The sequence below is a fragment of the Astatotilapia calliptera genome, chromosome 3 (genome assembly GCF_964374335.1).
Source record: "Astatotilapia calliptera chromosome 3, fAstCal68.1, whole genome shotgun sequence".
Taxonomy (NCBI): Eukaryota; Metazoa; Chordata; class Actinopteri; order Cichliformes; family Cichlidae; genus Astatotilapia; species Astatotilapia calliptera.
The window spans coordinates 79,851,524-79,879,469 of record NC_137424.1 but is presented as its reverse complement, the minus strand read 5'-3'; the positions used below and the strand labels follow the sequence as shown (position 1 = coordinate 79,879,469).

Sequence of the window (27,946 nt, the reverse complement as noted above, 5' to 3'; positions counted from 1 at the left end):
GTCTTCTTCAGCACTGACAGATAGAAAACTGCCTCCACATAAACAGGATACATAATAATAATAATCAAAGAATGATTTTCAGCTTTTCAGCCCTTTGTCTGGGTGCTAATCCAGCTGTGTGTGTTTGTGATGACAGTAAATAAATGTCAGACTTACAGCTCCTGCTTTACTGCATTAAAGTGATCAGATGACTTCAGCGCTTTGACATGGATGGTAGTGAAAGCAGGAAATGACAAATGTAGCACAGCAGCAGCGTTTAACACGTCTGAGCTGGAAACACAAACTCAGGTGTGGAGTGGAGCTTGTTGATTGTATCTCCGTGTGAAGAAACTGTAAGTTTGCTTTGTTTCCTTCTTTAACAGTTTGACTGCTTGTTTCCGCTCTGTGATGTTTGGACCAAATGTTAAGCTCTTATATCAGGACAAACTTTGATCACTTTTGTGTTTGAAGACAATTCCACATGATTATAGATTATTGACTGATTGAATTCACACATGTTATCAGTCAGTAGGTCTGCACTAAAACATTTGTTATTGTGATAAACAGTTTAAATAGATCTGTGTGAAACTTTAGACTAATCAGACACTGATCATTAATCTGATTGAACATTGTATCCAGTTAAAGGGAAGATCAATCTGATAAAATCAGTTTTTTTGTTAAAAAGTTGTAATTCAGATTTTTACTTAAGTCTCATGAAAAACAAACAAATAAATTAAAAAACAAAACACAAAGTAAAGCAGTTCAGGTTTACTCTGCAGGAGTAAACCTGAACTGGGCTTTGACTCGAGTCATGCATAACATGCAGAAAAATATTTAGATGTAGCAGACATTTCCATGTCTTTGTGTTGTGCTGTTGTCATGTTCACGTTCACGTTCATGTTCACGTTGAATTCTGTGATTTTAATTGCTGGATTTGAGGTTTTTTTTTATTATTCTTGTTTTTATTTTTCAGTTTAAAGGTTTTAATCATCAATAGTAGGTCAGAATGTGGTCTCTTGAGTTTCACTGTGTATTACCCTCCTCTGAGGTTCCAAGCCTTTGAATTAAAAAAAAAAAGCTTCAAACTTTTTTTTCCCCTTTAACCTGTTTTCCGGAATAATACAGATCATCTAATATCAGAGTCCTTATAGAGCACGCACTCGGATAACTCAGTGCGATTTCAGTCTTTTGGAAATGTTAAGTTACGTAAAGATCTGAACTACTTTAACAGGATCAGAGGCTCATGTCTAAAAGATCTAGTCTGAGACCTCCTGATCAGCAGAGATGAAGACCTACAGAGCAGGAAGCAGCCTAATCCAGACTGTAAAAACAGAAGGAACTCACTAAAATATAATTTTAATAGTATGTAGTAAATATGCAGACACACACAAAGCGTGACAAGCTCAAACATGAGGAAGTGTTGGTTTAAAAATTCCTCTGCTGACAGGTAATTATTCTGGCGTCACAGAGACTGATGGAACTGAGAGCAGAACAGCAGGTGTATTTTTTATTATGTATTATTTCCTTTACATAAAATTAATCTGCTGTATGATCTGAATTAAAGTGTAAAACAAAGAAATTCCTGTTGTGTTTTGATGTTATATATATCTATTAGCTAACATCTTGTTATTGTTTCTGCTTCACAAAGATCAGGTGAACCGCAAACTGAAACTTTGATGCATTCAGTTACTAGTTTTTCCAGTTTAAACTTTCACGGAAGATTGTTTCTTTTGTATTATGCTAGCTAAAGACACGCAACATCATTCACAGCATTTTTGTTTATCACGAACATGATGTAAGACAAAGCAGAGAGCTAATAATGACTTAAATGGGTGCCTCAAGACCCACTTCCTCTATTCTCTGTCGTCATATTATAAATATTATTGGGATCACTATAATATTTTATACCTTATACCTTACCTGGTCTGTGTGCCAACTTTCTACTGGTTAACTAGCCACGGGAGACCGCCTTGGTGGATGAGGTGGTATCTTCAAGCAGTAGATTCTGTTTGTAGAGACAAAGTAAAAGCAGCCATCAGAAGAGAGTTGGGTTAGAGAGAAAGAGGAGAATTCAAATGGCTTTCAGAAAGATGATGAACTGAAAGAAATTAAGTAAATGATAGACATTATTATTTTGAACTTTGAATCACATAAAGTTATTCCAGTCATTAAATTCACCATAAATATATGCTAAATATAATCCTCAGTTACAAAAAATCTAACAATAACAGAAGTTAATGAGACTGTATTTACACAATAAACGAAAAGCTATATTGCTCAACTAGAACTGACAGCCAGAGAGAATGAAAGGCTGTAAAAGTTAAGTTAGGTACAGTGGCATCAAACCATCTGCACAGACAGCATGATAACACAGAGCTAGCCAAGAACACAGAGTGACGTTAAAGCTGCGTCTCTGCAGACCCCAGCACAGCAGCCAGAGCCTGAATTTCAACTGATGAGCAGTCACACTGCAGCCCTTGTTTTTACTTGTTCTTACTTGTTCATGTTTTTACAGTATAAACACGAAAATTTTCGTCTTTGCTTTGTGTTGATAGCTTTTGTCTTCATACCCTAAGAAAAAGATGGTATGTGTTCTAAATAGGTTATGCATTTGTGTTAGTGTGTGGAACTGTAGTTTATAGGCTTATATTGTTAAAATGGTAGCTATTAGACAGTTTCAGGTCATTTTATGGAGACATGAGAAAATAATTTAACACACAAACACACACACAGTTGCAGATGCATTTGTATGAAGGAATAGCTGATAGTGGAGCTGTTGTATAGATGTAGCATGAACTTGATTAAAAAAATTGTGCTTCTCATTAAAAACACTGCATCACAAATGTTGAATCTGCTTCAATAGAAGGTAATTATGACAATGATTACGAAATAATTACAAAATAATTATTACAAAATAACTACTACTACTAATAATAACTACTACTACTAACTCCTGTTAATAAACAGATGTGATTTAAGTAAAAGCACAGATGTCTCTGCGTCCACAGTGTTTGATCCTAGCTGTCCGTCTGACATACTTATGTCTAAATGTGTCCCCATTGGTGACAATCAATTACATCTTTAACTCTGCAACCTCCAGGTTTATGGGGAGAAGGAAAGCCGTACTGAACAAAGAGCTATGAGGAGCGTCTTATTATCAGTAAATTATTGTGTGTTCAGTTCTCTGCAAACTCAGGAGGAATAATTAGTTTGAAACTTTTAACTCTGCTGATCTTATTGGAATCATGGATCGGCTGAAATGTTTGAAAATGTTTGTAATACGTGTTGAATTCAATGACTCATTGGTTGAACTGGCTGCGTATTACTGGACTGAAGCCTCCAGTCATAGTGAATCAGTTTGTGTCAGTGAATGCATCGTGTGTGTCATGCTTCCATCTAGTGGACTGATAGTAGAGCAGCTGATGGCAGCTTCCTCTGCCTCACACTGCTGTCTGACTGCATTCAGCTGACACTGAGATGAAGCAGGAAAGCAGCAGCTGATATTTGGACAGCACACATGATGGAAAGCAGGGTTTCAGTTGATGTGCACATGAATGATTTGTGTTTCCTCTGCAGGTAGAAAGTGTGTGTGAGCTGAGCAGCATGGATCAGTGTGAGGACAGAGAGGAGGGAGCCCCTCCCTCTAAAAGCACTCTGTGTGGGGAACATGAGAGCCAGACCAAAGCTCAGAGGTGAGATGACCATCTCTAACTGTCCATGACTCTTCTCCATGTCACAGCTCAGCACTCACATCACTGCTCCATCATTATTCACAGGAACCAGCCTGGACCTCTATCCAGGAGGTTGTCTTTAAAGAGTGACGCTTCTAAAGGAGATAAGGCTAATTTTAAAGCCCAGCAGACATCTGATCAAAAAAGGTGAGCTGTTAGTAACATGAACTTTTTGAGAGCTTATTTAATATTATTTAATATTATTTAATGTTTATTATTATGTTAATGTTTAAATTATTTAACTATATAATTTAATTATGTAATGTTGTTGGATATAAAGTGCAGTTCAAACACCTCATTCCCTGGGATTTTTTTTCTCATGTGTAAGGAAACATGAGGTTCACCTTAAACAGTTTCCCTGTGTAAATATAATTGGGCAAGATACGAATCCACATTCAATTGGATTATAAATGTATGTAAATAACAGAGAGAAAGCACTGGCATAGAGAGAGCATAGACAAAAGTGCATGTGTTAATGAGGCAAGGTGGGTAAAGTGTTGAATGCCCAGAGTAGAAAAGTGCTGTATAAGAATCAGTCCATTTACCATGTAAGGTGGCACTGATAATAATTTCAGTAATATTGCTGACAGTTTGATGGTAGGAACTGTTATTACATACAATTTAGTAAAGCAAGCCACCTAATCAAACAATCTAAGGCCCCATCCATATTACTACAGTACCTGTTGGATTGTGTTTGAATATGAGATACGTGGACATCTACCAATTGGCTGAGACCTGGCTTATCGAAGAACAAGAAGTGGCTACAGCTGTTCAAAATCCCACAAGACTGGCCGACATGATCGACGATGGGCAGGGCTGTGAGCACTGTTTTTATTTATTTATTTATTTATTTATTTATTTTTTTAAACACAATATGGATAAGATCTTCGAGAAGGTCATGGCTCTGCTGAATGGATAACGTCTTGAAGAAGAACAGCCGGAACTGAGAGACCTGGTGACCAGTGACATACATTAGACCAGCTGCAATTTGTTCCCACTAACCAAAGCAGCTACCATCTTCATCTCATGTGGCGCCCCTGGCGCCAGCTAGATGCTTAAGGCAAAAGCTGAACATGGAACACACACGCACACATACGCATATACACTGACACAGAACTATACTCACCATTTTTGTTCTTTTTTTCTCCTCGTCTTTCCTCATATTGTGCATTTTCCATTGTTGTTTGGTTCCGGGTCGCTGCTCGTGTGGCTGACGGGCCAGCTATCTAGCCTGACCTGTCTCCCCAATGTGATGTTTGTGTATTGTCGGTAAGGTCTGTCTCTTAATTGCCGACTCGAAGATAAATAAAGTCTTCTGAATCTGAATCAGGTGCTACACAAGTTAGAGCACTGCTGCGATCTTCACTAAATAGATAAAACCAAATTTAAAAAGAACCATGTCACTATTTTAAAATATTGGCTGAAAGTCTTTCTCATGTTGTAATCATCATTCTCAAAAGTAATTTTTTTATTTTAGTCTGAGTCTTGTAGGATGTGTTAGGATTAGGGATGGGTACCGGTGTCCGGTGCCATCATGGCACTGGTTCTGACATAAACGGTAGTAACCAGACCGAAAAGCAGCGCACATTTCGATGCTTTATTTCGGTGCTTTTTTTTCCTGAGCTGTGATACACTTCTAGCCAATCATTTTACGTTTCCGAGGATAGTAGGCGGGGCCAGGTACGTACGTTCTTTTAGAGCAGAGCTACAGATTAAAAATGCCCAAGACGAAGCGGTCAAAAGTCTGGCTGTACTTCACAGCAAAAGATGCAAACTCAGCAGCAACAAGTGCTTTAAGCTGATACTGTGATACTGTCAAAGGAGGTAACACCTCGAATCCGATGAAACACCTGGCGACCCATAACGTTTTTTTTTTTAAAAGCCGAGAAATGCGCCGTATTTGATAGCTTGCTGTGAGACCTCACACCGAGCACATCTACTGCTGGTGGGTTGCCTGTTATCGGACCCGGATTTAGCAACATCCCCCAAAAACCCGAAGAGGAGAGTCCTGGCCCCTAGCCCTGCCAGTGTAGCAGAAATGATGAGGATGATGATGGCAGCAGCAGCCGTTCTTCTCTGCGCGAGTAGCTTAATGTTGTTCGTGTGTAATTTACGTTGAGTAGGCTAACCACGTTATTACATAAATGCATGTAAGGTGAACTAGCAAACATCATCATAGCCACATGCGGCTGTCTTCTTGTTTGATGGCAGATACTCCCTTCACCCTGGCCAAAAAAGGCTAAAATGACCAAAGAAAAAGAGGGAAACAGTTAAACATGAGAGGTTTTTGGACAAAGTTTGTGTTTTTTCCATTGGTTAAGCACTGCTTCCAGCTAAGAGTGATACCATATATGCCCCATAGCTGCAGAAAAGGCTAACATTGTTATCTTTTTACAAAAAACCAGCTGAACATGAGAGGATTTTGGACCAATTTTGTGTTCTCCATTCTTTAAGCACCGGTTTGAGCACTGGCACCGTTTCAAAAGTACCGATTTGGCACCGGTATCAGATAAAACCTAAACGATACCCATCCTTAGTTAGGATAAACTGATAACAGGTCTGAGCTGTTGCTCACAGTTGGATTCAAGTAACTGGTGCAGAGGGGAGGAACTAGAACTAAAACATGTGCTTATGCTACTTTGGGTGCCAGAAGATGAATACATGTCAAGCACTGAAGAGCAGAAACTGTAAAAACACTGATGAACTTAAGAGTAAAACAAAAATGTTTGATGCCAAACACCAGAAGTTAAAAGTGTTAGGTAAACATTGACTAATTGACTAACTGATTAATTCTTCCTAAATCCCATCTGAAGTTTTCCTGACAGCAAGTTGTGAGAGCTTATATATATATATATATGTATATATATATGTATATATATATATATATATATATATATATATATATATATATATATATATATATATACCTACCATATTTCCCGGACTACAAAGCGCACCTGAATATTAGCCGCACAAGCTAAAATCAGGGGAAAATCCTGTTTTGTACATACATTAGCCGCGCCTGACTAAAGGCCGCAGGTGTTTCAATGTTGACTTATCATATGTAAGAGAATATGCACAAAGCGAATTGTCAGGAAAGAGATGGCTGTTTGGAGACACACCCCTTTTATTAATATTTTGAAAAACAAGTTACGGGTACATATTTGCATAACTTTTTATGCAAAGTACAAGTAGCGGTAATTACAAGTACGAAACATGTACTGTGCTTCATAAATGAGTAACAAATGTAGTACATAACAATAACCTACAGTACACCAGAAAAATAGATTCAGACTACCTTTTAGGCTCAGGTGCAGTGACACGGCTTTAACAAGAAGAAAAGTCAGTCATTCACCATCTTTCTCTTCTTCCTGCCACTAAAACCACCAAAGTCCTCTTCTCCAGTGTCGGAAACGAACAGGCTCAGGATGGCTTCGTCATCCACTCTCAGCTTCTTTCCTTCGTTGTCACTTTCAAAACCAAAGAAATCCTCGTTGTCAGTGTCAGAGTCGAACACCCTCAGAAGGGCCGTGGCGGTGTCCTCCTCTCCATCATGCAGCAGTCCAGTCCTTCGAAATCTGTTGGTGATCGTGGATGTTTTCACACTTTTCCACACTGTCAGATTCCACCGGTGGAGTTGAGCATAACTTGCTTTTCGCAAGTTTATCGCCGCTCGTCATCCACGCCTCCCGCTGAATGCGTAGCGCTACTTTGAAGTTTGTTTTTCGCGCTACTTGTCCAGCACTATGTTTCCTGGCGGATGGACATGTGATCAACATACCACTCTTGAACCCCGATACTGTGTGTCTGATCACATGCCCTTCCGCCAGGCAACGTAGTGCCGTACAACGGCGGAACAAACAAAACAAATCGTCTTACGATATGACAAAAATCATGGACAATCCATAGAAAAGCCGCACCTGACTAAAAGCCGCAGGGTTCAAAGCTTGTGCAAAAAGTAGCGACTTATAGCCCGACAATTACAGTATATATATATATATATATATATATATATATATATATATATATATTAGGGGTGCAACGATACACAAAATTCACGGTTCGGTTCGGTTCGATACTTTGGTGTCACGGTTTGATATTTTTTCGATACAAAAAATGTTCATGCCTTTTTAATTTGGCATTTATTAAAATTATAAATATATATTTTAACTCAAAAGTACAGTTTTTAAATTTAACCCTAACCCTTGTGCGTGTTTTTTATTTTGACAGCGAATGCGCACCTGCGGACCACTTATGTGCAGCCCTGGTTATTTAGCTCGTCATATTGCAGCCACAGAAATTATTTTGTCCATGAAACCATAAAGCTGCACTTTCTTTTTGCCTTATAGTCTGATTTGTCATAACTTCTCCGTTTTGTGGTAAGCTTTTCTTTGGCTGTCACTTCTTCACCCTGACCTGTCTTATTTGGCTCAGCAGAACTAAAATATATATCCTGCTGCGTTTACACACGTACTCACATAACGCTCAGCGATTCTCTGCGCGATCAACCTCTCACATGTTTAAGCTGCGGGAGATTTCACTTGTCATGTTTGCATAGTAAGCTAACGATTAATAAGACGATGTCAGAGGAATTGGTGCGCAAATTATCATCACTCACAGATCAGTGCTGTCGCTCTCTATACACAGTTCGCACGATTGCAAAGTGAAAGTAAAAAACAAGCGCAAATTCAAACGCGATTTCAATATGTCACATATTGACAGTGGCTCACCGATGCCAATGACATAATTACCCAGCTACTTTTCTGAAAGAATGCAAAAGCACTGACATATATTTTCCTTCCTACAATAGCCCGACGGGCAGGGCAGAGATAGATTTTGGTAGCCGACTAAAAAAAATCGATAGCTCCAGGACGTCGGGCTAGCATATTGCAAGCCCTGTATCTGATTGAGGAATCACTCATCTTTGGAAAAGAGAGTTTATTACAGAGAAATGTCTCTTTCCAAAATAAAAGCTATACTATCCGCTTCTTCTGGGCTATATTCTCAGCAGCATAAGGAGAATCATGTGCTAACAGCTGTCTAAATGACTCGGCTAAAGTTAGTAGCATGCTTGTTGTTTTGGTCTTTGCACTAGAATGATGTCGGCGTAAATGTGCAGTCATATTCGTTGTGTTCCCACTAGTGCTTTCAGGTTAATCTCGTTGAAATGACCTTAACACCACAACACGGCAAATCTCCGTTAATGAGCTACCGCCGATCGCCCCGTGCGTGGGGCTAGACGGCCAACACGTTAATGAGCTAACTGCGCTAACACACTAGTTCCCACCCATGTAATTGAGCATTGCATGGCACATCCAACATACTGTTTTACTTTAGTCCATGACTCGCTTACCTTCAGGGTCATACGTCACATGAAAACCAAAATAATTCCAAACGCCAGATCTGAATGAGGGTGGGGGAGGTCCATGTTACAAGGAGAGCTTAACTTCTGTCTCGCTAGCTTGCCCTGCGCTCTTCCTTCTGACTATGCTGTCTGTGTTGAGCGCTCAGTGGATCTGCGCTCGACAGTGCAGCCTAGGCGGAGTAGTCGAACGCAGATTCACTGAGCGCTCAACACAGACAGCATCGTCAGAAGGAAAGTTGATAAAATAAATTACAAATGTTGTATTGTTCGATACATATGCGTACCGAACCGAAAGCACTGTATCGAACGGTTCAATATCGATACGAATATCGTTGCACCCCTAATATATATATATATATATATATATATATATATATATATATATATATATATTAGTGCTGGTGCAGCATAGTTTGTACAGTGTAGATGACTCCTTAGAGTAATTTGTCCAGTTCTTAGAGAGCTAAGGAAAACAAAAGACTTTCATCATATGTGCAGTTCTGGCCCAGCTCTGGAGATAATTCACAAGTTACACTTGTTCAGTGGTGAAGACAGTAGTTCAGAGAGGCAATAGAAAGTGCCTTTGTAACTACAGAGTCAGAGGAATTCCTTAATTCTTTAAAACATGTTAAACCTGTACATTTAAATTCCTTCTCACATTAGGACCATTAATAGTCCTGCATAATGTAAATGACTGTTTACCTCTGGGTGGTGCTCTGTTCCTACACTGCCAACGCTAATTTGGAGTTTCCCTCTGCTCATGCTCAGCCAAACCACTTTCTCTTTGGAATGATGAAGGTATTAAGTCTTCTTCAACTTATGTGACTCCAAATTAAAAACACATTTTTCTTCCCTAACAGGATTGACGGTAGACCTGCTGGACCTGAACCTGTACCCGAACCCAGCTGTGTGTCCTTAAAGAGTGACTGGTCTAATCCACGTGACACTGATTTTAAATTCCAGCCTCTGTCTGCTGCAGAGAGGTGAGCTGTTAGTAACATGAACTCTTTGATTTAACTGCTTGATGTTGTTGGACATAAACTCCAATGCAAACACATTTCCTCAGTCCTATTTACACTAATTATTGCAAGATAATAAAAAAATTGTACAGTATAATGCAGGAAGATGTTAAGGTTCAAAATTGAGGAAGGAGAGTACAAACCACCCATGGTCCAGAAGGTCTTGGTCAAACAATGATTTTTAATGAACACACGTGTGGGAAGAAAACTCTGCACGCCGACAGCAAGTAGTCTTCAACTTAATCAAAGCATGAACAGATATTTTATAGCATCAGGGTTTGATTTACTGACGCCCCTTCATGCGTCACAGATACATTTTATACATAGATCAGATCAACACCACAATGACTTTTAACCCAGAAGATCATCTTCTATTTTCATGGCCGGTACTTTCCGTTCTTGTCTTAAAGTGAATTGTTCCTCTTTCTTACCGAGACATGACTAATCTCTCCTCTAAATAAATCTAACTCATGTGTGTGTGTATGTTGACCTCACATGCTCTTTCTCAATTCACCTGTTGCACTTCTGACCTTTCACCAGACCAGAGGCTCACTGAGACTATATGTATGTCTTCTACTAAATAAATGTTTTAACCAAGAACCTCTACTTAAAAGCTTAATATAAAATGACCTGATATATAAGTGTTTTGTAAGCATGTACTGCAATTCCTTCTATGGCTCCAAGTCACTTGCACAATAGATTGTCCGGACATCGCGCCGAACAAAGCTTCCAACCCCCAATTAATTGACCGAGCTCCAACTCTTTAATAAGCACAGATATGCATTGTGTATAAAATAGTCATAACTGCACCTGAAATACAAGGTCAACATAATAACTGTATGCATAACATCTTAAGGCCTTCTTAAAGCTATCTGTTACATTGTTAAAGCCTCGTCTTAGCCTGCTGCTCAAAATAACTTTCACTTCTGCAAAACTCTCCAAGCCTGTTTCCTGTCCTGTTACTTTTAGCCTTTCTGAAAGACACACACTGTTCAACCCCTGAATGCAATATAAACTCCAGATTATATTATTAATGCAATGGTAATAATGATGATTATTTAACAATAGCAGTAAAATAATTTCCCTGCTCCACACTCCCTCTCTCGACCTCTGGAACACCAGAGGTTGCAATACATTGTGTCCTCGCTCAGACCCTCTCTAGCCGTCCTCTGGCTCAACCAGCTCCCATTCGAGAACACTCCATGTGTAAGCTTAGGTTTTCTCGGTCCCTCTCTGGTGGTTCAGCAGGCCTCGAGATCTCCAGGATCCTCGCCCCTCCTGTGGTCGCCGAGATCGATCTTCTGCAAAGGAAACAAAACACCTTTTCCTGGACCTCCCTAACTTATCCTATCTGGGACTCTTTAATCAAAAGCATGATCCTAATTATCTTCTTAACTTATTGACTTATATTTATATATATTCTTCAACGTTCCTCATCCCTTTAAAATTCTTTAAGCGCTGGTTTCACGTCCGGTTGCTCGCTCTATTTTTCCCTATCTGATCATCAACATCCTGTACACAAACTGTCCACCTTTTTAACAAAAAATCATTAGAACCAGCCTATTCTACTAAAAGCTCCAAAAGAAAAACAACCACTTTAATCAATTAAGTTTAAGCATATAAGCAATTACTCCTGTATACATTTCATCATAGCTAAATGCTGCCTTGAAACAACTCCTGTGTGTTAACACTAACTTCATTTTAAAACCTCACATTTCCTATGTTATCACCTGTTTTTGGTATAGCCTTTTATTTCATTTTGCTCATTTTAATGTAACAATGCCTTCTAATTCTAGTTTATCAGACTTAACCAAAATATATGCTTTCCTTCCTCTTTGGTCCTTCTTTAAGTTCAGTCAAAAAGCTAAATGAATTTGAGGCCTTTTGCCTGGAATCAATACTGTCATGTGTGTTTCTGTGTAATATCTGTCTGTGTAAGCCTACATTATAACCACTACTTCTAGAAATCAAAAAAGAAATCAAACCTGTTCTCCTCCTTCAACCCTCACTAATTTTCCCCTAAGGATATCTTTTTGTCAACGTGTCCCACAATTTCCCTCTAAGATTTGTGCACAGCTTTGAAAAACCCTGGTATTGTATCTTCTAAACAGGATTCAGTTCTGTCATGGTCCTGGGCCATGTTGGCCCAGTATTCTTGGTTCCTTGTATTTTCACTCCTTATTTAGGCCAGGTTTTCTGAGGTGTCCTGTTGTGGTGTTCCCTAAGTGTTTTTCCCTTTGTGACTCTTACCCCCTTGTGCCCCTCTGTGTATTTATGAGCTCTCGTCTCTCTTTGTGTTTATTCCATGTTTCCCCCAGCCTGTTATGTCTGTGTTCTCCCCGTGCGTAATCTCCCTGTGTTCTCTGGGTGTATTTAAGTTGTGTCTTCTGTTATGGTAGTTGCTGGTTCGTCTGTGTTGTTTCCCCTCGGTCTCCCTGCGTCTCTTGTGTATTTCCCCGGACCTCCCTGCATCCTCGTTTCTGGTTTGTGTTATTAGCTTACCCAGTTTAGGTTTCCGGTTTCTTGTTTTTCCACCAGTGCTGTTTTGTGCCCACCGTTGTAAATAAATATTCACCTGCACCAGAGCTGCCGCCTTTTGGGTCCTTTTCTACAACTCCACACGGCTTGCCCCGCAAACCGTGACAAGTTCACTTTAATCCTTTAACCTTAACTTAAAAATAACAGTTTCAGTTTTACCATATCCAAATGATCAAAAACCCAAAAGGTCCTAAAATGATCCTAAATTATTAAACAATTAAATTATTAAACCCTAAACCCCCCTTTATCTTGATACATTTCATGTGTCAAGATACTATACAAAACTTAAAAATGCTCAGTTTCCCCACTCATGATCCAATCTATGTCATAAAAATAAACTTAAAACAGAACAGTTATCAGTCATGTGTTTCTTCAATTAATGGTAACTGAGTTACATCAAAAAATATTTCCCCTTTAGCATTTGGCATTCTCCCAACAATATACTATAATCCCATAATCTAACCCCACTTAATAAAACAAAACAGAAATTTTCTCTGGTAAAAACAAATTGTTTGTCCACATTTATTCATCCTCACATTCACTCACACATTCACTCCATATTTTTGCTAATAGTGGAGCTTCCCGCGTCAGATTCTTCACCCTCAGCAAAATGAGCTCAGTCATTTTTATTTTCCATAGGAAAATATTTCTTTATGCTTTTGGACTGGATTGACTCGCATAAAATCCTTTTTACAGGTAGCTTTCTCCTCAGCCAATTGTAATCTGGAAAGCCCCCCTTATATTTGCTCTTCCCGAGAATTTTCAGCGCCGTTATTCACTGTTGCAGGCCTGCTTAAAACAGAAATGAAAAAATAGAGCTGATTGTTAGCTCACAAAACACAAAACAAAATCACCTGACAGGTTTTCTTTAAGTGCACTGTTACAAAATAATGGGCCCAATTTTAGACATGTCGATGTTTCCTAAAACTCCCTCTATTAAAAACAAAAACAACAACAACCCGAACCTAACTGACAGAATCAACCCATCACCACAACAACCTCAACAACCTTAAACACACAAAAGTTTTGCCACCACATAATTTCACCTCCTCAATACACCGAAAGTCTCATTAAAACCACACAATTTGCACACAAAAATCACCCCCTTTAACATACTTAAATTCAGCATAAAACCCCCTTATGACAACATATAATCACTAAACTATAAATTTCCTACCCAAATCTGTACTTCTCTTCTCTGCTATGCTTCCTCTTCTGAAAGTCACTTCCTCAGTCACACACACACAGGAAGTTCCTTCGTCACCACTCACTCCAACTAATTTGCATACTGAGTCATCTCTCAATGAGTTGCTGTAACAACAGAAACATATGTTTAAACATTACCAACTCATTAAATCATTTTATTTCTTTCTACAGTGATCACTACTTGATCACTCAGTACGAGAGAGCACTCCTAAGTCACTCTTTTAAAACTACTTTAATCACTTTTTGTTTACATAACTCACTCCCTTTGTCATATGGCTTCTTCTATTCCTCAATTACAAACTCAAATGTATTTTATTAAACATTCACACCATTGTATCATTCATACAAAATAGCAAGCTGTTCTTCATTGCATATGTTTGTGTTCTTAGCCAGGTTTAATCAGTGTCTATGCATTAAACTCCATGAGCTTGTCTTGTCTTTATAAGGTTAATGCATTTTCTGTTTGTGTGTGTGAATTTGCATATGTTGCTTTTGCAGTGTGTCAGACTCCTTCATAATTTTGCCTTTAAACAGTCAATTTTCTCCTCCCCAAATTTACTAACCCAAATTCTGATTTCCTACCTTAAATAGCAGCATTCCTTGTCCTCAGCCAGAAGCTAGGGCTCCACTTGCCACTTACCCCCTTCGCCTTAGCCCAGCGGCTTTACCCTTAAGGTCCCGTCTTCTTCACTTCATCTCACCCGTGAGTCTGAGCTCACCGGGACTGAGTGAGGCCGAGTAATCGTGACTGTGCCTGCCTTAGGTTGTCCCAGGGTTTCGAGGTGGGATCTTACCCGTCATGGGCTATCCAGCCTTCCATACTCGCCTGATACGGGGCCCAAGTGGGCAGGGGAGGGAACACACTGGCTCTGGAAATTAAAGGAGTGTAAGCTGCTTCCTTCATTGCATCTTATATTAAACTATCTCACTTTTGATTCTTTCCTCGAATAATTTCACATATGGCACTTTGTGTATGTGTGTTTTCTATTCATTAATGTAATTGTCAGTTATTTTCTCTCTTCATTTTACTTTTTATCTGTTTGTTTGTAACGTTCTACTTTAGTTCTACTAAATCTTGACGTAAAAACAATACGCCCTTATTTCACGCACACACACTCTGCAGACTTCCTCTGTTCACACACTCGCCTATGAGTTATAATTATTAGTTATTTATTATTTTGTTCAAATCACACAGAATCATTCAAATCGAGTACTCACAGCATTCACATCACAACCTTCAACGTGCTCACTTTCAATCCTGCAAGACGCAGAGATGGACATCTCCTTCACCTAACATAAACTAAATTACCATATCAACATACAATTACTGAAATTCAGACTCAAATACACCGTCTGTTTTAATAAAGTAAAAGAGTAAACGGGTGTACCAAGTGTATGTACTTATGTGTTTTTAAACTGAAAGAAAAAAAAACTCAAACTCTTATAACATCACTCATGCATCTCTTAAATTAAAAACACTTTCAAACTTTAAACATCCTACTTTACATCACCAAAGAAATACCTCTCACACCTTTATTCATCATTCAAAACCTTCTAGTCACCGCATTCACACACTTAAACTGTGACCAGAGTTGAGGAATATAACTCAAAACAAACTTTCCTAAGAGTATTTTAGACATGCTTGTCATAATCAGAAAGAGCAAGTCAAAAACAAACAAACGAAAAATTGAAACCTCCATTAATTCTCACCGCACACACAAGAAATTGAAAAAATAAACCACACCAGCAACTAATGCTGGAGAAAAGTCACTACTGAAAGTAATGTGTTAGTCTTAAGTATATACAGGGCACTCAATATATTTATATATCTACATCCAAACTCAGTCAATTACTATACATCCACTACGGCAACTCAAAACTTTATTTATAGTCCTCTAATAAACATAAATGGCATCTTAAACACACACTCAACAATGTTTGCAGCAGTATTTGTAAAACCAACTGTGGTTTAAACAGTTCGCTGCTTACTCATTTGCATTTTCACTCACACACACACCATCTAAAAATAGCTCCAGCATTGCCTCAGACTCCTTTCACACAGAGATCTCTTATTTTATATTACAAAGACATCTTATATTTACAACCACTGTCAGATCTGTCAGCTTTAGCGCCTACACAATTTAGACTAATTTAAAATAACCGCCCAGCGGATAAACTCCCTGAGTTTTTTGCGACCAATTAACCAGTATCAGACTCTACTGTTTCTGGCCTCATCTCTAAAATCCCTAACTCAATTTAAAAGCGTCAACCAACCCAAACTTTGCCTGAAGCTCTATTTTTGGCATTACACAGCCAAGGCTTACCCCGAAATTTTAAGTTAAAGTTACACGCCCGAAGTCCAACTTCTTCTGACCAAAAAAGCGCAGACTACCGTTCCAAACGGTAAGGAGACTCTAACTCCTAGCTATTTTGGAGGTTCCCAAGTTCTCCCCGGTTGCCAACCGTACTAACCCTATTCGCCGATAGGTCAGGGCCAAGCGTCCTTGGCCGGGAGGGAGCATTACCTCCGAGAACTGCGCTTCCTAGCAGACTCGAACTGCCGTCCTAGAATAATTTATAATACTTTGAAACAACAATCAACACCCAACACAAGTGTATGACTGAGGCAGATGCAACCTAGTGGTCAATTTGACCGCTCAGGTCCACTCTTATGACCAAATTTGGACTCTAACCAACAAAATAACCAATTCCCTACCAAACTACTTGAGACTCGAACTCAATTTCTTTGGGACTTCAACCCAGTATTTAAACTTTTCTTATCAGACTCTTAACTGCTTTCATTTCTTCTTAGCAGAACTCTAACTGCTTCAACTCATGAGATTTTTCATCAAAATCAAAACAGACATCCACCAGTAACTTCAGTGAGTAGACTTAAATTTTATCATGTCCAATTTGGCACACTTTGGAAATAATTCAACAGGTAGTGCCTTACCTTTTGGATAAGCCGGCTTATGCCCACTCACTTCGACCACTGGAATTCATGTCTGCCCGTCAGACCACCTAAGACCAAATTTCTCCATCTACACCTCCAATCCTCCCTCCTCAACCACCGGACGAAGCCCCCAAATGTTAAGGTTCAAAATTGAGGAAGGAGAGTACAAACCACCCATGGTCCAGAAGGTCTTGGTCAAACAATGATTTTTAATGAACACACGTGTGGGAAGAAAACTCTGCACGCCGACAGCAAGTAGTCTTCAACTTAATCAAAGCATGAACAGATATTTTATAGCATCAGGGTTTGATTTACTGACGCCCCTTCATGCGTCACAGATACATTTTATACATAGATCAGATCAACACCACAATGACTTTTAACCCAGAAGATCATCTTCTATTTTCATGGCCGGTACTTTCCGTTCTTGTCTTAAAGTGAATTGTTCCTCTTTCTTACCGAGACATGACTAATCTCTCCTCTAAATAAATCTAACTCATGTGTGTGTGTATGTTGACCTCACATGCTCTTTCTCAATTCACCTGTTGCACTTCTGACCTTTCACCAGACCAGAGGCTCACTGAGACTATATGTATGTCTTCTACTAAATAAATGTTTTAACCAAGAACCTCTACTTAAAAGCTTAATATAAAATGACCTGATATATAAGTGTTTTGTAAGCATGTACTGCAATTCCTTCTATGGCTCCAAGTCACTTGCACAATAGATTGTCCGGACATCGCGCCGAACAAAGCTTCCAACCCCCAATTAATTGACCGAGCTCCAACTCTTTAATAAGCACAGATATGCATTGTGTATAAAATAGTCATAACTGCACCTGAAATACAAGGTCAACATAATAACTGTATGCATAACATCTTAAGGCCTTCTTAAAGCTATCTGTTACATTGTTAAAGCCTCGTCTTAGCCTGCTGCTCAAAATAACTTTCACTTCTGCAAAACTCTCCAAGCCTGTTTCCTGTCCTGTTACTTTTAGCCTTTCTGAAAGACACACACTGTTCAACCCCTGAATGCAATATAAACTCCAGATTATATTATTAATGCAATGGTAATAATGATGATTATTTAACAATAGCAGTAAAATAATTTCCCTGCTCCACAAAGACTAACAATAAACAAGATGCAACATAAAATCAAAGAACAGGGGAACCAATGGACTAGCACGAAAGGTCAAGACAATGAGCACTGAAGAATTACACATGAAAGTAATGAACTCAAAATGAACTCAAAATAGGAAATTACACCATCACCAACTCAACAGGAACTAAAAAAGAAAAAGAAATTAAATAACACAACAAACATCATGTTGAAGTACTGTAATGATATTAAAATGTAGCAGAAATCAGAACTCAAGCATGAACAGAAAACTTAAGAAAATAACAAATAAGGACTTGGGTTTTATTTATTTTTTTAAAAGATGGCAAAATGGTTGCCATTGCTCTCTAATTTTTAGTCAGTAGTCACTTGGCTCGCAAGGTGGAAGAGCAGCGAACTATGGTGTCAAATTTTAATAATGTTTTGGGGATAAAATGTGCACTAGAAACTTCTGTCTGCCACTTTGTTTGTCTCTCTGGGGACATAGTTGATGTGAAATAATTTTTCATGATTCCTCCACAGAGTGGATCAGGAGAGCTCGGAGGTTCCCAGTGGTCAGTCTGCCCAGAAGCATCAAACAGACCTGGACTCCATATTTATGGTCTGTACATGTACAACAACTACTTTCACATCTATTCTGTTCACAGTCATCTCCATGATGCTCTTTGTAGACCAGTGGATTGTCAGTGTGTCCAACATGGATCTGATGTTTGGCTCCATGATTTCAGTTGATTGGCTCATTCATAATGTATTCTGTTCCAGCTGCTGGAGGACAACATCATCACTTTTGTGAAGAACGAGCTGAAAAAGATGCGGAAGGTTCTGAGTCCAGATTACCCAGAATGCATAGAGAGTCAGCGGGAGGATGATGAGCAGAGGAGGAGCAGCATAGAGGGATTTGTGAAGATCACAGTGGACTTCTTAAGGAGAATGAAGCAGGAGGAGCTGGCTGACTGTCTGCAGAACAGTAAGAGGATTTCTCTAGCTCCTGATTAACTAGAACATTTTTTCGTCTTTGAGGAGATGGATAACATTGGTTTAAACAAAGCTGTCATCTGGAATTTGTAAAAAATGAACTGATATTTTTTTTTTGGCTGATTTTTCAGAACATCTGGCTGAAGTTTGTCAACTTAACCATAAATCTGCTCTGAAGAAGAAGTTCCAGTGTGTGTTTGAGGGGATCGCTAAAGCAGGAAACCCAACCCTTCTGAATCAGATCTACACAGAGCTCTACATCACAGAGGGAGGGACTGCAGAGGTCAATGATGAACATGAGGTCAGACAGATTGAAACAGCATCCAGGAAACCAGACAGACCAGAAACAACAATCAGACAAGAGGACATCTTTAAAGCCTCACCTGGAAGAGATGAACCAATCAGAACAGTGCTGACAAAAGGATGGGCTGGCATCGGGAAAACAGTCTTAACACAGAAATACACCCTGGACTGGGCTGAAGACAAAGCCAACCAGGACATCCAGTTCATATTTCCATTCACTTTCAGAGAGCTGAATGTGCTGAAAGAGGAAAAGTTCAGCTTGGTGGAACTTGTTCATCACTTCTTTACTGAAACCAAAGAAGCAGGAATCTGCAGCTTTGAAGACTTCCAGGTTGTGTTCATCTTTGATGGTCTGGATGAGTGTCGACCTCCTCTGAACTTCCACAAAACTACAATCCTAACTGACCCTAGAAAGTCCACCTCAGTGGATGTGCTGCTGATAAACCTCATCAGGGGGAAACTGCTTCCCTCTGCTCATCTCTGGATAACCACACGACCTGCAGCAGCCAATCAGATCCCTCCACAGTGGCTTGGCAGGGTGACAGAGGTCAGAGGGTTCACTGACCCACAGAAGGAGGAGTACTTCAGGAAGAGATTCAGAGATGAGGAGCAGGCCAGCAGGATCATCTCCCACATCAAGACATCACGAAGCCTTCACATCATGTGCCACATCCCAGTCTTCTGCTGGATCACTGCTACAGTTCTGGAGGATGTGCTGAAAACCAGAGAGGTAGGAGAGCTGCCCAAGACCCTGACTGAGATGTACATCCACTTCCTGGTGGTTCAGGCCAAAATGAAGAAGGTTAAGTATGATGGAGGAGCTGAGCTAGATCCACACTGGAGTCCAGAGAGCAGAAAGATGATTGAGTCTCTGGGAAAACTGGCCTTTGATCAGCTGCAGACAGGAAACCTCATCTTCTATGAATCAGACCTGACAGAGTGTGGCATCGATATCAGAGCAGCCTCAGTGTACTCAGGAGTGTTCACACAGATCTTTAAAGAGGAGAGAGGATTGTACCAGGACAAGGTGTTCTGCTTCATCCATCTGAGTGTTCAGGAGTTTCTGGCTGCTCTTCATGTCCATCTGACCTTCATCAACTCTGGACTCAATCTGCTGGAAGAACAACAAACAACATCCCAGAATTCTGAAACAAAAGACTCTGCAGGGACTCTGTTCTACCAGACTGCTGTGGACAAGGCCTTACAGAGTTCAAATGGAAACCTGGACTTGTTCCTGCGCTTCCTTCTGGGTCTTTCACTGCAGACCAATCAGAAGCTCCTACGAGGCCTATTGACAGAGACAGGATGTATTTCAGAAACCAATCAGGAAACAGTCCAGTACATCAAGAAGAAGCTTAATGAGAATCTGTCTGCAGAGAAAAGCATTAATCTGCTCCACTGTCTCAATGAACTGAATGATCGTTCTCTAGTGGAGGAGATCCAACAGTCCCTGAGATCAGGAAGTCTCTCCACAGATAAACCATCTCCTGCTCAGTGGTCAGCTCTGGTCTTCATCTTACTATCATCAGACGAAGAACTGGAAGCGTTTGACCTGAAGAAGTACTCTGCTTCAGAGGAGGCTTTTCAGAGGCTGCTTCCAGTGGTACAAGCCTCCAACAGAGCTCTGTAAGATGTATTTCACCGTAGCAGACACAGTAGTTGCAGTTTAATAGCCTTTTACCCTTTAACTGCAACGTGTGTGTGTGTGTGTGTGTTGTGTCTGGTGGCAGTGTAGCAAACGGAATTATGTATGTCAAATTTTATTAGACCTTTATTAGGATTTTTTTTTTTATTTACTCCCCAGAACCAAGCCCCTCACATCAAACCACTTATGCACTGGCGGGAAGGGCCACAAACCAACTGCAGAGAGTGTGGCATGGAGAATTGGGCCCCCAAACCTGGGGGGAGCCTGAATTGTTCTAAAAGAGATTTAGACACAGACAAAAGCATGCCTTCCCACCTGCAATCACACACATACAAATGGCCTCACTCAGCATGAGGCCAGACGAAAATCAACAATGTGCACACACTCACACTTCCTAAACATAATCTATATTCCCAGATCCAGCCATCAGTACCCCCAGACGGGCCATCCGTTCCCAAACCCAAGCATGTCTTGGGTTCTATCCTAGACTACTGCGATTTGTTATTATCAGCATCTCAAAAAACTCAAAAAAGCTTTCAATTAATCCAAAGTGCTGCAGCAAGAGTACTTAGGACTAGAAAGAGAGAGCAGATTTCTCCTCTATTGGGTTCTCTTCATTGTCTCCCTGTTAAATCCACAATTTAAAATCCTGCTCCTCACATACAAGGTCTTGAATAATTAGGCCCCATTTTATCTTAATGTCCTTTTAGTGCCATCATCCTATTAGAGTACTTTGCTCACAAACTGCGAACTGGAGCCTATCCCAGCAACCATAGGGCGAGAGGCAAGGTACACCCTGGACGTGTCACCAGTCTATCTCAGTGCATAGCAGACACATTGCCAAATCATATTGAATATTTCTTTGCAATCACGAAGTCAGACCCAAAAAAATATAAAACCCAAAAAAGTTTTTTGGTTTTTTTTTTTCTTCTTTTGGCTGGTATTTAGTATTGCATCTGAGAAATTAGGCTTTCTTGTCAAAGGTTGGTTTTGGAAAAAACAAAAAAACCAACACCAGACAACAGCTTTTTACAAATGGTAGAATGTTGCATAAAAAGCAAGTGAGAAATGGAATGCTCACCCCTTGTACAAGGGGCAGTGGGGTTGAAAAGCTTAAGTGCTTTGCACTTTGTGTAATTCTGAGTTGAATAGCATGGCACAGCAAATGTGTACGATGGAAACTTGTGTTTCATTGGTTTTTCAGATTCTAATCTGGTATGGCTGAGGCTGCTCCTCATTGTATGAATCAATAGGAGGTTATTTAAGAATGACTGAGTTGAAGCTGTGCCGATCAACCCTACCCGAAGCTATCGCTATAAATAAATCCTCTGATATCTCTCAGAAAAACGAATGATTTTGTCTTGTTTCCTATTATTGTCTTATCAGACTGAGTGGCTGTAACCTCTCAGAGAGAAGCTGTGAAACTCTGTCCTCAGTTGTGAGCTCTCAGTCCTCTAATCTGAGACAGCTGGACCTGAGCAACAATGACCTAAAGGATTCAGGAGTGAAGGTTCTGTGTGTTGGAGTCGCAAGTCAACACTGCAAAATAGAAACACTAAGGTCAGATCAAGTGATGTTTAATTTTTTGTCAGTGATTGTTAGAAAAAAAAAAATACGAGGAAGCTAAATTTATCCGTGTGCTTTTGTGTCTTTGTGATCTTAGTAAAAATTTTAAATTTCTAACTAATACTCAAGTCAGAATTCATTAACAAACAGAAAAAAAATATTGCCAAATCTAGTGACTCCTTGTTGCAAAATGAATACATATTAATGACTGTGTTATTTGTCTTTGCGTTCATAATTTTCAGACTTACTGACTGTAACCTGACAGAGACAAGCTGTGAAGATCTGTCCTCAGTTGTGAGCTCCCAGTCCTCTTGTCTGAGAGAGTTGGACCTGAGTAATAATGACCTACAGGATTCAGGAGTGAAACTTCTGTGTGTTGGAGTAGCAAATCAACACTGCAAACTGGAAATTCTAAGGTCAGATCAAGTGATATTTACATTTTTGTCAACGATTCAGGAAAAAAATATCACCAAGAGGCTGAACTTTATCCATGTGCTTTTCTATCTTTGTGTTTTTTATTCAAAAATCTAACATGGCTAATGTGGCTAAATGATTAAGACAGAATTGATGAATCAACAGGAAAAACATTTAATATTGCCAAATCTAGTTGCACTGTAAATGTACTTTAACACCAGTGGGGTTTTTTTTTTATTTCTGTTTAAAAAATTTTTTAGGCTAAATGGCTGTAACCTGTCAGATTCAAGCTGTGAAGCTCTGTACTTAGTTATCCGCACACAATCATCTAGTCTCAGAGAGCTTGATCTGAGTAACAACAACCTGCAGGATTCAGCATTGAACATACTGAAGACTCCAAACTCAACAATTATCAGGTCAGATCAAGATTATTTTTCTTTTAAAAAATGACCAACAACAGTTAAAGATAATGAGGAGAAACTGTAAATATCAATCTTGCTAAATGTCTATTTTTATTTTATTTTGTTATTAAATAACATTATTAAATTAGATCATTTGACATAATAATAGTAATTTATTTATTCACTATTTTGCCTTATTATTTTGCCTTACTATTCCATGCACATGGTTGACACTGAAAAAATCTACTAGTTATGTATGGATAATTTTGCAGACAACTGCAAATTTTAAAATTTAATTTGTCACACACACAAACATACACAGTACGACATGTGGTGAAATGCTTACTGCTGTGCAAACCACAACCATTAAACAACAGTGAAGAATTTACAGATTTGCAGATTTACAAATTATGACAAAATTTAGAAATTTAAATTAAAAAATTATGTGCAAATAACAATTTAAGAGAGAAATTATAAGAAGTGAGCAAATAAACAGAGTGCGTGCAGTGACGTATTGTATGCAACTCCAGTCCTACACCTGGTTCAGGGCCTGAATATCCTGGGGGAAGAAGCTCCTCCTCATTCTCTCTGGTTTGGCCTGAAGGGAGCGGAAGCACTTCCCAGACCTCAACAGTGAGAAGAGTCCACTGTTGGGATGGGAGAGGTCCATGATAATCTTCCTGGCTTTGTTCTTGCACCACTTGGTGTAGATGGACAGCAGGTCAGGAAGCTCTGATCAAATGATGCGTTCGGCTGAGCGCACCACTCTTTGTCTGTCCTGCTTGGTGCTGTTCTATGGTTAGGTCTGGATCAGGTAACCTTTAATCCTCCCTTAGTAATTCTGCAATAGGTGTAGGCTGCTGGGGGATTCCCATGATGCACTGAGTATTTCTTCTTTAGTCACCTTTCTCACTCGTTATGTGTGAACAGACCTATCTGCACTGAATCATACTTGTTATTAATTTCTGGCTCTCTTCCACAGTATGTCTTTTGTCCTGTCTTCCTATGCTCACCCCAAATAGTTGCGGCAAATGGTCACCCCTCCCTGAGCCCAGTTCTGCCGGAGGTTTCTTCCTGTTAAAAGGAAGTTTTTCCCAATTAGGGGCCCCAATTAAAATACGCTTCCCAGCTTTCAGACAGCCTCCGAGACAGCAGAAGACAGGGTAAACTCACCTGTTGTTCTGCAGCCGTGGGGCAGGATGTAAACACCACTTGAAGATTCTTCATTTGTGGGGCAGGGATTGGGTTCCCGCTGTCCAGCTTGGTAATCTTGTGACTGCACTTCCGAGTGTTATTCAGGTTGGCCAGCAAATCGTAAATGGTAAATTACCATTACCTGATTCTTGTATAGTGCTTTTCTACTCTCCTGGAGTACTCAAAGCGCTTTATACAACACACCACATTCACCCATTCACACAAGCACTGTTTTGTATACTTGCCAGTTCTTTCTAACATTCACATTCATACACATTCATACTTCAATGGGTGTATCAGAAAGTAGGTGGGGGTAAGTATCTTGCCCAAGGAGACTTGGCATGCAGACTGGGGGAGTCAGGGATCAAACCACCAACCTTCCGATCAGCACATGACCTTCTCTACCTCCTGATCTACAGCCACCCCCCATGTGGTGGTTGACCCATGATGTTGCGTGCTGGGGCAGCAGGTTGAGGGTTACAGATGTAACTAGACTTAATAAACTGAATCAACATCACTGAGTTATACTAATTGTCACAATCCCCGAAGCCCAAGCTGAAGGAGTGTGCGGCAGTCCTCCAAGCAATTAACAGAATACACTATATTACTGTATTTGTGCCATGGGCAGAGCTGTATTTTTTAATTTTTTCAGAAATCTCTCAGTCAGAACATATTATGTCATGTTTAGGTCGAAACTAACTTCCTGCTAACTTGTAACTCCATTAAATTTCATAAATTATGTTTTCATGGATTCCTGGATGTTAAACTTAGTTGTTACACTTAGTAAAGCAGCAACACTGATCATTTTATTAACTATGAAAGAATTTAGACAATTTTTAACTCTCAGTGATGCCACAGTGTTCATTTGCCTTTGGGACCTGAAGGAGATGGATTTTTTGACCCAGATTACTCCGCAAGACTCCTGACTACAGTAGCTGTAATGCTTTGGCAGTCCATCAAGCAGTGCGCCTTCATAGCTTACCAAAGTTGTACTAGAACATTTTTTGACAGATTTCTGCATGCCGTGTACCACACAAATTCAGTTCGAGGTCAGTAAGCACAACCAGAGTTCATACATAAGGCGCGCTGTCGATTTTTGAGATCATTAAAGGATTTTAAGTGCGCCTCATAGTGCAAAAAATACGGCAGATAAAATTGAATCAAAGTTTTATTGAACTAACAGAGAATCAGAATCAAAATATATGCTCTTAACCATTTTAAGGAGCCTGGAAAGAAAGCGACTGGCCTGTCATGGTCTGTGTGCAGAAGGCAGAAAAGAAAGACCCAAAATGTATCTCAAAACTCAGCTTTTAATGCTGGTCAGCAAAAAGAACAGAAAACTAATTAGACTAGAAACTAGAAACCAAGACATGAGAAACTGACGTGCAAAGTAAAAACTGAAACACGACATGCAAAAACTTGACACTGAACTAAACCTACACTAAACACAAGGACATAGTTACCAAAACCTAAGAACAAGAAATTGCAAACCAAGAAGAACTGGAGAGCAAGAAATACAAAACAGAACCCAAACCCTAGGTAAAAATCCAAGATCAATAATAATAATAATGATGATAATAATAATGATCCAAAAACCCATAATACTGGGTCACCGATCCAGAACTGTGATATGTCCTTCCTAAAGTTTTTTTGAAGTGATGTCAGGTAACCTGACCTAAGCCCACACTAGGGTTTAGTAATGCCACAATTTAACATTGGTATTCCCATCACTGGTCCCGATCACCCCAAATTTGTGTTCCAGAGAATGGTGAGAGTCAAGGAGTAAGTACTAATCTCAGTGTGTGGGCCTGTGATGAACTTTAATGTTTAGGTTATCACATTCTTTAGTGTAAATAACCGAGTAAAGAAAGATACTTACTTTTTAAAAAAATTTTTTTTTACACACGATACTTGGAATCAGTCATATTTCATTCAATACAGTGGGGTACTGACCGATCCAGGATCAGTCGAAATCCTCAGCAGTTTGATGCATGTATGGATACCATGTAATGTCCATGTGTGCATGCTGAAAGAGAACTGTGCTGGTCTCGCCCCTCTTTTTTTCCAGAGTGGAGCCTGCTGGAGTCCAGTGGTTGAGACCAGGTCTGAGGAAGTGTAAGTAGGTTTTTAATGTGGTTCATAAAAACACAGCAGCACTCATTTAACCATCTTCAAACTGTCACATCACTCATTCACATCTCTGATGTCATGAGTCATCATCAAACTGTCAGTCAATGAACAGATGATGGATCAATAACTGCAGCTGGATTGTGTTTGTTCTCTCCATCAGATTCCTGTCAACTCACAATCGACACAAACACAGTACACACAAACCTCAAAATGTCTGACAACAACAGGAAGATGACATATGTGAAGGCGGTTCAGTCATATCCTAATCATCCAGACAGATTTGATCTTTATCCTCAGCTGCTGTGTAGAGATGGTTTGATTGGTCGCTGTTACTGGGAGGTTGAATGGAGAGGAAGAGTTGAGATATCAGTGAGTTACAGAAGAATCAGAAAGAAAGGACGAAGCTCTAACTGTTTGTTTGGAAGGAATGATCATTCCTGGAGTCTGTTGTGCTCCGATGATCGTCCTCGTTCTGTCTGGCACAATAACAGACAAACATCCATCTCCTCCTCCTCCTCCTCTGTCTCTAACAGAGTAGCAGTGTATGTGGACTGTCCTGCTGGTACTCTGTCCTTCTACGGTATCTCCTCTGACACTCTGATCCACCTCCACACCTTCAACACCACATTCACTGAACCTCTTTATCCTGGGTTTAGAGTCTGGTCTGGAGGTTCGATGTCTCTGTGTGCACTCCCTCCTGTTAGGGAAACACTCTGATTGTTGAACAGATAGTTCAGTCTGTACATGTCTGTCTCTTTGACTGAGAAACACGTTGTCAGATTCATGGAGTCAATCGGTTGATGTTTTGAACTGTTCCAAATGATTCCTTGTAAACTGTAAAGTCCCTTAACCTCCTAGGACCTGGCATCCATATATTTGGACATCACATTTTTGGTTGTCTTGACCAAAATATTACATTTTGCTCCTCAACGGCCTAATATCCACTCACAAGGACATTATACTGGCTCTATGTTATCAAAATGTAAAAGTATCCTCATATGTGGCTCTCTCGTTTTTCCTAGAAACAAAAATCAGGTAAAAACAAAAACTGGTGATTCTTCGGGACCCAATGAATGTTAAAACAATCAGCCCAAATATCAAAGTGAAATTAAAAATGTATGTGATGGAAGAATTTGGATCTTAGGAGGTTTAAGATGGAAGGTACAATCATTCCTGGATCGCCATCTTATTTTTATTTTTCCGCTAACTAAAACTCGCTGTGAAAAACCTGTGTCTCTCTGAAGCTCCGTTCACAACCTTTACATTTCCGTGTTCAACAAGCATGTCCTGAGCACATTAAAGTGAATGCAAATGTTTGATTTCTCTTTCTTAATGTAATTTTTCTATCTCGGCTGAATAAGTGGACATCCAATAGTACTCAGTGTATAAAATATTAAAGAGATTGAGCATC

General features: G+C 39.7%; 1 protein-coding gene across 1 annotated transcript; it reads left to right on the top strand.

Moving 5' to 3' along the window:
* On the top strand, positions 1 to 27,946 carry LOC113019586 (NLR family CARD domain-containing protein 3-like). The gene is made up of 12 exons (XM_080299398.1): positions 1 to 332; positions 3,556 to 3,671; positions 3,756 to 3,857; positions 9,936 to 10,058; positions 18,430 to 18,508; positions 18,670 to 18,874; positions 19,014 to 20,811; positions 22,217 to 22,390; positions 22,639 to 22,812; positions 23,071 to 23,226; positions 26,474 to 26,520; positions 26,696 to 27,946. The coding sequence occupies exons 2-12, from the start codon at positions 3,583 to 3,585 to the stop codon at positions 27,250 to 27,252; spliced, it is 3,504 nt and encodes a 1,167-aa protein (XP_080155524.1). The 5' UTR covers positions 1 to 332; positions 3,556 to 3,582; the 3' UTR covers positions 27,253 to 27,946.